The sequence below is a fragment of the Oryzias latipes genome, chromosome 2 (assembly GCF_002234675.1).
Source record: "Oryzias latipes chromosome 2, ASM223467v1".
Lineage (NCBI taxonomy): Eukaryota > Metazoa > Chordata > Actinopteri > Beloniformes > Adrianichthyidae > Oryzias > Oryzias latipes.
The window spans coordinates 4,182,099-4,192,366 of NC_019860.2; the positions used below are offsets into that span (position 1 = coordinate 4,182,099).

The 10,268-nt window shown below is 40.5% G+C and overlaps 1 protein-coding gene across 4 annotated transcripts; it reads left to right on the top strand.

The window, feature by feature from the left end:
- Window positions 1–1,745: 1,745 nt before the first annotated feature.
- LOC111948463 lies at window positions 1,746–9,817 on the top strand. Of its 4 annotated transcripts, XM_023961738.1 has the most exons (4): window positions 1,746–2,210; window positions 2,355–3,571; window positions 4,858–9,562; window positions 9,707–9,817. In XM_023961738.1, exon 3 carries the CDS (start codon window positions 5,211–5,213, stop codon window positions 9,105–9,107), a length of 3,897 nt encoding a protein of 1,298 aa, XP_023817506.1. In that variant the 5' UTR covers window positions 1,746–2,210; window positions 2,355–3,571; window positions 4,858–5,210; the 3' UTR covers window positions 9,108–9,562; window positions 9,707–9,817. The 4 variants fall into 4 exon arrangements, with proteins under 4 accessions (XP_023817506.1, XP_023817499.1, XP_023817502.1 ...); XM_023961731.1 differs by having other exon boundaries at window positions 2,355–9,562; XM_023961734.1 differs by having other exon boundaries at window positions 1,746–9,562.
- Window positions 9,818–10,268: the final 451 nt, after the last annotated feature.

Sequence of the window (10,268 nt, forward strand, 5' to 3'; positions counted from 1 at the left end):
CAGGAAGAAATAACTAAGGATGAAACAACATAACTGCCAGATGAAAGGACCTGTAGGCAAAAAGAAACACCTGTGCTAAACCCCATTTTGACCAAAGCAGGCAAAGGGGATTGATTTAATTCCGTGATGCCAGCTCTGACACTAACCCCTGCAGCCTGTGGAACTCCGACAGCAGACCAAACGTGCACGTGACCAACACTACAATACAACAAAATAATATGACTTGCTTGAAAACTGGTATTTTCTAAGCTTAACAATAAACGCGAATCATGACATGAGCAACGTCCTCTCTGCCCGCAACACTCCCTGGTTGCTATTATTATAACATTTAAACATGCCTTCAAAATAAGTGCATGGAAAATCCAACTCACCCCAATGCTGAATGGTTTGAGGGAATCTTTTGGGATAAATCTGTATATTATGTAGGACTCCTGATACAGTCTATTTATTGTAGCTTTCTTTTTTTTGAAAGTCAAAGGCTCCTCTTCTGTCTCCTGGCTGGGCCTTTTTCACTTGCCAAAGAAGCTTTCCAAAGATGTTTGTTTTTTATTCATTTTGCTAGTTCCTGGGTTTTATTTTAGTGGTATCCTATCATGCGACCGAGACGAGCGAATTGGCCTGCGTCAAGAGTAACATGGACAGATGGAACAGAGAATCAGGCAATTTTTCAAAATAAAACATCTTTCAGATTCCGAAATAAATAAAATGGATGTCATGCAAGTTATTTTATTTTTTTGTGCAGCCCAGTACCAAATGACCCCGGGTGTTGGGGGCCACTGATTTAGTGGATGAAGAAGCTCAGATAATTACCGTTTTTTATGCCGTGAGAGGGTTATAAGACCATATTTCAATGTTATTCTTATCCGAATGATTATTTATTGGAGCTTTTTGCCTGTGTTCTGTTGTCTAGCTGCTCTACTGTTTTGCCTAGTTATTTTATCCTGTAACCCTCCATCCAATAGTTGGCAGCATATCACACGGAGCCTCTTTGAGCAGCTCTACACCACACAAAACAATAGGAAGACTGCAGCCGTAGGCAGCTTGTTTTGTTGTTATTGGACATGAACTACTTCGTTTTTACTTGGGATGGATACCAAACAGAAACTCTGTGCCATGTTGCTGCCAGCAACACATAAAAACGCGGATTGTGGTGGTTTTTTTTTGTTTTGTTTTTGGATGCTGGTGTGCCGCGGGATTTTTGTTAAGGTTAAAGTGTGCCGTGGCACAACAAAGGTTGAAAAACACTGCATTAAGCAATGTTGAGAATAATCAACATTTTATTTCCCCAATATTTGATTTGATTTATTGATTTATTTCAAGCATTGTAGTCAAAGCAATAAAAGAAATTACACATATTTATCAAACTCATTACAGAAATGATGAAATGCATAGATTAAAAAGACAGAAAACAAAACAAAAATGTCACTTAAATCACATTTGCTTAATTAGATACAATGATCATTAACTATAAGTATAAGTAGAGCTTGATTTATTGCTTGAAAAGGAGTGGGAAGAAGCAAGCTTATATAATCCCACCCCTACTGCGTTAATTCATTTGATGAGTTTTAAATCCGGTTCTGATCAGATAGATTCTCTTGAAATAACAAAATCCAGTGCCTAGAAATGATTGATCTTCAGAAAACATTCATTCATGATTTCAGTAAACAGTAACGATACCGATATGTAATAATAATTGATTCTCATTAGAACACATGATAACATCAAACTAGTAATTATTGCTACACATTGCAGATCAAGTAAATAAAATCAATAGCTTATTGATTGTAATTTAAACATTTCAGTAATCATTATTGCACATTACAATGTAACACTCAGTGGTGTAACTGCCAGCAACGGCATTTGCAAGTTGTTTAAGTTTAAGTTTACATATTAATTTCAGTGATGCATATTTTATGTTCATTTGCTGTTAAACAGTCCTTGTAATTATTATCGGAGTGGTAATAATCACGTTATCAGTTAATGGAACTTTTGAGTTGATTTTTGTTTCCGTCAGGACCGTTATTGTTGTAACACGCTACAGACAGAGCGCATGGACTACGGAGAAAGTGTCAGCATCCATTTACGTTATAACAAGAAGAAAGTGTGAAGAGTTTAACTTTATTCCCTTTACATGGAAAAGGACTTGGGTCATTTCAAGAGTTGCTGCAGAAAGGTCTTTTAACCCCCTTTGTGGTATTGCGGCCAACGAGGTATGACAGATTATGTTAATTAGTTTATTCAATTGAGTTTTTTCTAAGTCTTATATCAGTTTATATCATGTATGTGATGTATATTGACATAATTTGTTCTCTGTGAGAATATTTTCATTTATATTTATTTATATGTTTGTACAGTTCTCACGGCATGTTTGATGGCACCTGTGTGCAATAAACGCCCGTCAACACAGAACGCCTTGTGTCCGTGATGTATCCAGAGGGGAGTTACAGTGAGAACTCGATTCCGCTCGGCGTGAGGTGGAACGTGATGAAAGGAGCCCGCCATTGACGGAGCTGCAAGCAAGTTTCCCGAGGCTGTCTGTACATCAGCATCAAGGCTAAGACGACACATACACGGAAAATCTTAACAAGCTGCAAGAAGAGTTAAAAAGGGCAGTGCATGACTAATCCAAGAAGAGATGCATTTTAAATTAAGTTAAATGTATAGAAGTGGATTAACTCAGTGCTTGCTTAAAGAAACTCTATAAGTGCTAAATAAGTATTCTGGTGTACAGCATGTGTTTAAGTTGAAGTTATTTTGACTTAGTTCTGTTATTATATTACTTGAACTTTAAAAGAGCAAGCACACAATTAGTTTGGTTAGAGAAAGTGTGTTCTTAAATTATCGCCAAAAGGTTTTAAGTTAATTTGTGCTGCAAACATTTTGGTTATATTTCTTGTACATTTTTTTAACTGAAGAAAAGAAGTAACGTTAGGTATAATTATTTTCTTTCATTATTTTACTACAGTAGTATTCTCAAGCAACTCAAGCTGGTTAATTTAGCTGCATTTTTCTTTAGATAGATTAAGCACACGAAAACATTTCCCATTATGGATGAGTGCGGATCCAACAAGAATGTTATATCAAATGACTCTGAAGTTAAAGTTGAGCCTCAAGCTTCTTCTGAAGCACCACGAAGAAGCCAAAGAACCCGTAAACTTACTGAGAAAGCTCAAGTAATTTATGATGATAAATCAAAGAAACTTAAGGATCGCTTTACTGTCAGTTATGAGAAGTGGAAGGTTGTTGCCAAGGAAGCTAAGAAAATGCTTGATGGTGCTCCCTCACGTGACATCTTACAAGATCTTTTAACCGAGATACAGTCCTTGTCAACAGATGCAAAAAGGGCTTATGAAGAGCTACGACAGTGCACAACTCCAGACAGTGAAACCCGACGTAGAGTGGACACCTGCGATGCTGTATCAAAGAAAATCCTTGGATGTGGACATTCCCATCTTCAAGAGATGGAGGGGAATCCAGACGTTAATAAAGAACAAGTGGACTGGGCGGAGGCTGGCTCTTTGCTCTCATCTGCACTATCCCGGAAAAGCAGTTCGAGCTCACCGAGTCTAAGGTCAGTAAACACCTCAAGCATGGGATCAAAACATTCAAGTGTCTCCTCTGTAAGGAAACAAGAGGCGGCAGCAGAGTTAGCTGCTAACCAAGCTACTCTAAAGGTTTTAGAAGAGATAGATAGTGAAACGCAAGAACTTGAAATGCTTGAAGCACAAGAAAGACAAAGAATTGCATTACAGGAAGCAGAGAATGCTGCGAGACAAAATGCACTAGAAGAAAAGCGCAGACAGATAGAACGCTTAGAGACTGTTAAAAGGATGAAAGCTGCAAAGGCACGCTTACAGGTTTATGAACAAGAAATCAGCTCAGAAGAAGAAATTGAGTCTTTTTATGAATCCAAACCTGTGCAAATCAAATGTGTGACAAGTTTAAGGAAACGGACAGAGCAGCAGGCGGCAGCAACAAACAATATCATCCAAAAGCAACCTAAAAGACCTCCAGAGGACACTACAACAGCTCTCGCTGAAGCAATAGCTGAGTCTATCAATGTGAGCCGTCTACCAGTACCAGAACCTACTGTTTTTGCTGGAGACCCACTAAGATACAACGAGTGGAAAATGTCATTTCAAACGCTGATAGGTAGAAAGAAAATTTCAGTGAATGAAAGAATTTACTACCTCCGCAAGTATGTCGGGGGACCAGCAAGAAAGGCGATTGAGAGTTATTTCCTCTTGAGTACAGATGCTGCCTACCAGGCAGCATGGAACATTCTGGAGGAAAGATATGGAAGCTCTTTTGTGATTGCTAAAGCTTTCAAGGATAAACTCAGTTCATGGCCAAGAATAGGACCCAAGGACAGTGTAGAATTAAGAGAGTTTTCAGACTTCTTAAGAGGCTGTGAAGCAGCAATGTCAGAAATAAAGCGCCTGGAAGTCCTTAATGACAGTGATGAAAACCAGAAGCTTCTCACCAAGCTTCCTGATTGGCTGGTTGCCAGATGGAACAGGAAGGTGATGGAGATTGAAGAGGAGAACAAATCATTTCCCACCTTCAGTCAGTTTGTTGAATTCATCGGCAGAGAGGCAAAAATAGCTTGCAATCCAGTGACTTCTCTTCACGCTTTAAAGTCTAACGACACTGAAAGGGTTAAGTCAACAAAGACTCACAATGTTGGAGCAAAGGTGTTATTGAGCAGTTCCAAAGAAGGTACACACTCGGGGTGTGTTTTTTGTGAGAAATTGAATCATGATATTCAAACATGTTGGAAGTTCATGGAGAAGCCAATCTCTGAAAGAGTTCAGTTTGTGAAAACTAAAAAACTGTGTTTTGGATGCTTGAGAACAGGGCATCATTCAAAGAACTGTGAAGGAAGAAGCGTATGTGTTACTTGCAAACGTAAACACCCAACATGTCTACATGAAGATCGTGACAAACCGAGCAGAAAGACAGAGCAAAAAGAGAGTAAGAACTACAAGGAGAAGGAAAAATCAAGCGAAAGGATCAAGTTTGAACAGATCAACGAAGCATCAAGCCATGCAACTTCAAATCGAGTGGTGCAAGATGTAAGCAGTCTATATGCATCTACAGTTGTTCCAGTTTGGTTGTCAACCATAAGTGATCCAGAGAGTGAAGTTCTTGTTTATGCACTCCTAGACAATCAAAGTGACACTACATTTATCTTGCAAGAAAAGGCAGAAATGCTGAAGTTACACAAAGAGGCAGTGCAGTTAAAACTATCCACATTGGCATCAAGAAACACAGTCATTCCAAGCCATAGATTAACTGGTCTGCAAGTTAGAGGCTTCTATTCATCAAAGAGAATCCCTCTCCCAGTAACTTACTCAAGAGAGTTTATTCCTGCTAACCTGAGTCACATTCCTACACCCAAAACAGCAAGGGCGTGGCCACATCTGGAACATCTAGCAGAAGAGCTCGCTCCATTGATAGAGTGTGATGTTGGACTGCTCATAGGGTATAACTGTCCACAAGCCTTGTTACCCAGAGAAGTGGTGTCAGGAAATGACAATGAACCGTTCGCTCAAAGAACAGATCTGGGCTGGAGCATAGTTGGCTGTGTCAGTCCATGCTCGGACTATAATGATTCAATTGGAAACAGCCACAAGATTGTTGTAAGACAGGTGATCCCTGATCTTCAGCCAACTGCTACACTCACAAATGAAGTTAGATTCATATGCCGAACTCAAGTCAAAGAGTTGATCACTCCACCAGATGTGATGAAAATGCTTGAGTCAGACTTTAACGAGAGATCTGCAGAAGAAGCTCAGCTCTCTCAAGAAGATCTCCGATTTATGTCAATCATGGAAGAAGGACTGAAAATGAAATCAAATGGTCACTGTGAGATGCCTCTCCCATTTAAGGAAGACAACCCAAGTCTGCCAGACAACAAAGGATGTGCAAATCATCGCCTCAAATGTTTGAAAAGGAGATTTGAGAGGGACAAGCAATATCATAAAGATTACACAAACTTCATGACTGAAATAATATCAAATGGGGATGCAGAAAAGGTTCCACATGATGAAATCAACAAGAGTCCAGCCTGGTACATTCCTCACCATGGAGTGTATCATCCCCACAAACCAGGGAAGATACGAGTGGTTTTTGACTGCTCCGCTAAGTTTAAAGGCGTGTCATTAAATGACCATCTGCTTACTGGGCCAGAGTTAACTAACAGTCTGATAGGTGTTCTCTGCCGTTTTCGCAAGGGACCAGTAGCGGTGATGTGTGACATTGAACGTATGTTCCATCAATTTCATGTAAGAGCAGAACATCAGGATTATTTGAGATTTCTCTGGTGGGACAACGGAGAATTTCACACTGAGCCAACAGTCTACCGTATGCGAGTACACCTATTTGGAGCAGCCTCATCACCTGGTTGCGCAAACTATGGTCTTAAACACGTTGCAGCCCAGGGGCGTGGATTTTTTAGTCAAGCAGCCATTCGCTTCATTGAAAGAAATTTTTATGTGGATGATGGGTTGATGAGCGTTACATCTGTGGACGAAGCAATAACGCTGATCAAGGAAGCAAGACAGATCTGCAGTTCTGGCAGACTAAGGATCCACAAATTCATTTCAAACTGCACTGAGGTACTGGCATCAATTCCCAAGGAGGAGTGCGCTGAAACAACACAAAATCAAGACTTAGCTCTGGGTGAGCTACAAATGGAGAGAGTTCTTGGAATCAAATGGTGCATAGTCTCAGATCAGTTCAGATTCAAGGTTGAGGTGAATGAGCGACCACTCTCTAGAAGAGGAGTATTGTCAACTGTGGCATCTATCTTTGACCCACTTGGGTTTGTTGCACCATTCATTCTAGTTGGTAAACAGATACTTCAAGAGATGTGTCGCAACAACATTGGGTGGGATGAGCCACTGTCTGAAGATCTTCTCCCACGGTGGGAGTCCTGGCTCTTGGACTTGAAGAACCTAGCTGATATAAAAATTCAGAGATGCTATGTTCCAGACAATTTTGGACAAGTTCAGCGTTATGAACTGCATCATTTCTCAGATGCAAGTGCTTCAGGGTATGGAGTCTGTTCCTACTTGAGAGCAATCAGCGTGTCACATCGAGTCCATTGCTCCCTGGTTATGGGTAAGGCCAGAGTGACACCTTCGAAGGTCACCACAATCCCAAGGCTCGAGCTGTCAGCGGCCGTTGTTGCTGTGAGAACCAGTAACCTTCTCAGAAGGGAGTTGGATATTGAGACTCAAGACTTCTTCTGGACTGATTCAAGGGTCGTCTTGGGATATATCAACAATGATGCAAGACGATTTCACATATTTGTGGCAAACCGTGTTCAGGCCATTAAGCAGAGCACTAATTCGAGTCAGTGGAGACATGTGACCTCTGAAGAAAACCCTGCTGATCATACATCCAGGGGCTGCACAGTCAAGGGGCTTGTTTCTTCCAATTGGTTCACTGGACCAGATTTTCTTTGGTGTGAGAAGCTTCCCAGTGATGACATTAAGGTGGGAGACATAACAGTTGAAGACCCAGAACTTCGAAAGGTCATTGTGCACAAAATACTGACTGCAAAGGACTCATTGTCAAGCCGCTTTTCAAAGTTTTCCAGTTGGAGAAGGTTAGTCAAAGGCATTGCTAGACTGAGGCGGTGTGTCAGAGAGTTCAAGGGTTTGTCATTAAGAAACAACGTAGCTTCGAGTCTGGAGGAGAGAAAAGAAGCAGAACTTACCATCATAAGCATTGTTCAACGAGAAACATTTCCTGAAGAAATCCAAAACCTCCAACACAAAGGAGAGATGACAACACAAGACAGGATTAAGCGGCTGCATACACTGAATCCCTTCTTGGATGAACAAGGAGTAATGAGAGTGGGAGGTCGGCTGAAACATTCTACCCTGCATCCATACATCAAGCATCCGGCAATTTTGCCAAAAAGCAGCCACATTTCAAAGTTGTTGATTGAACACTATCATCAACAAGTACATCACCAGGGTCGTGGCATAACAATGAATGAACTTCGATCAAATGGCATCTGGATACTTGGATGTAGTCACGCAGTGTCTTCCTTCATCTACAAGTGCGTCAAATGTAGAAAGCTAAGAAGAAGTGCTCAAGTACAAAAAATGGCAGACTTACCTCATGATCGAGTAGAAACAACGCCTCCTTTTACTTATTGTGGAATGGATTGTTTTGGCCCGTTTTACATAAAGGAAGGAAGGAAAGAACTGAAGCGTTATGGTCTGCTATTCACTTGCTTATGCTCTCGTGCTGTTCACATAGAAGTACTCGATGACATGACTGCGGATTCTTTTATCAATGCCTTGCGAGCCTTCATTGCCATTCGTGGAAATGTGCGTCAACTTCGGTCTGATCAGGGTGCTAACTTTGTGGGTGCAAAACGTGAGCTTCAGCAGACTGTAAGACAGATGGACCAAGAATCCCTAAAACGATTGGGTTGTGAGTTTGTCATGAACACACCAGCTGCCAGCCACATGGGCGGAGTTTGGGAAAGGCAGATCAGGACAATAAGAAGTGTTTTAACATCTATTCTCCATCAGTCCTCCAGCAGACTTGATAGCTCGTCCCTGCGAACATATTTTTATGAAGTCATGGCAATCATAAATAGCAGGCCCTTAACGGCGCACTTGCTTAATGATCCCACTGGACCACAGCCTCTCACACCCAACCACATTTTGACAATGAAATCCTCAGTCATCTTGCCACCACCAGGACAGTTTATGACAGAAGATGTTTATCTTCGCAAACGATGGCGCAGAGTGCAGTTTTTGGCGAATGAGTTCTGGTCCAGGTGGAAAAAGGAGTACCTGCTAAATCTCCAGCAGAGGCAAAAATGGCACAAGGCCCACAGAAACTCGAAGGTCAACGACATAGTCATTCTTCAAGATGAAAGCGTGCCTCGAAATGCGTGGAAACTGGCTAAAGTTACAAAGGTCTTTCCTAGTGCAGATGGTCATGTTAGGAAACTGCAATTGTTGATCAGTGATTCAGCACTTGATGGTCAGGGAAAACGACTCACTAAGCCAGTATATTTGGAGAGGCCTATCACTAAAACAGTAACACTCCTTGAAGCAAATAACACAGAGTCATGAGTAAAAACTACTTACATTAAAACTCTTGAGTGTTTTATTTGACCTTCTTCAGTTTTTAAGAAATCACAAGTGATTTGGTGGGAGTGTAACTGCCAGCAACGGCATTTGCAAGTTGTTTAAGTTTAAGTTTACATATTAATTTCAGTGATGCATATTTTATGTTCATTTGCTGTTAAACAGTCCTTGTAATTATTATCGGAGTGGTAATAATCACGTTATCAGTTAATGGAACTTTTGAGTTGATTTTTGTTTCCGTCAGGACCGTTATTGTTGTAACACGCTACAGACAGAGCGCATGGACTACGGAGAAAGTGTCAGCATCCATTTACGTTATAACAAGAAGAAAGTGTGAAGAGTTTAACTTTATTCCCTTTACATGGAAAAGGACTTGGGTCATTTCAAGAGTTGCTGCAGAAAGGTCTTTTAACCCCCTTTGTGGTATTGCGGCCAACGAGGTATGACAGATTATGTTAATTAGTTTATTCAATTGAGTTTTTTCTAAGTCTTATATCAGTTTATATCATGTATGTGATGTATATTGACATAATTTGTTCTCTGTGAGAATATTTTCATTTATATTTATTTATATGTTTGTACAGTTCTCACGGCATGTTTGATGGCACCTGTGTGCAATAAACGCCCGTCAACACAGAACGCCTTGTGTCCGTGATGTATCCAGAGGGGAGTTACAAGTGGTTGTAATTAAAAGAGCTTTGATTATTTCACCACAGTCAAGTTCACACATTGATTTGGAATTATTCAAGCACCTGTTGATCCTTGAATCCTCTTATCTTCATATCCTGAAATAAGAGTTTCTTTATACATTTTCTTGAATATTTGAATATTTGAACATTGTTTGAGCTCATTACTTAAACTGTTCCAAAGTTTAGTGCCACACACCGACACACAGAAACTTTTCTTTGTGGTTCTTATCCGTTTGATCTTGAAGTTCCTACATCCCCTCAGTCTGTAACCTCCTTCATTTTCTAAGAACTGTTTTTGGATGTTGGATGGTAACAATTTCCAGCTGGCTCTGTATAAAAGTTGCGCAGTGTAAAAATCAACAAGGTCATGCAGTTTTAAAAGTCTTGATTGATAAAATAGATTGTTCGTATGATCAAGATATCCGGCTTTATGTACAACTCTGACGGCTCGTTTTTG

Excerpts from the sequence above, each read along its gene's own strand:
- LOC111948463 (XM_023961734.1), top strand. The coding sequence starts at position 3,048 with ATGGATGAGTGCGGATCCAACAAGAATGTTATATCAAATGACTCTGAA.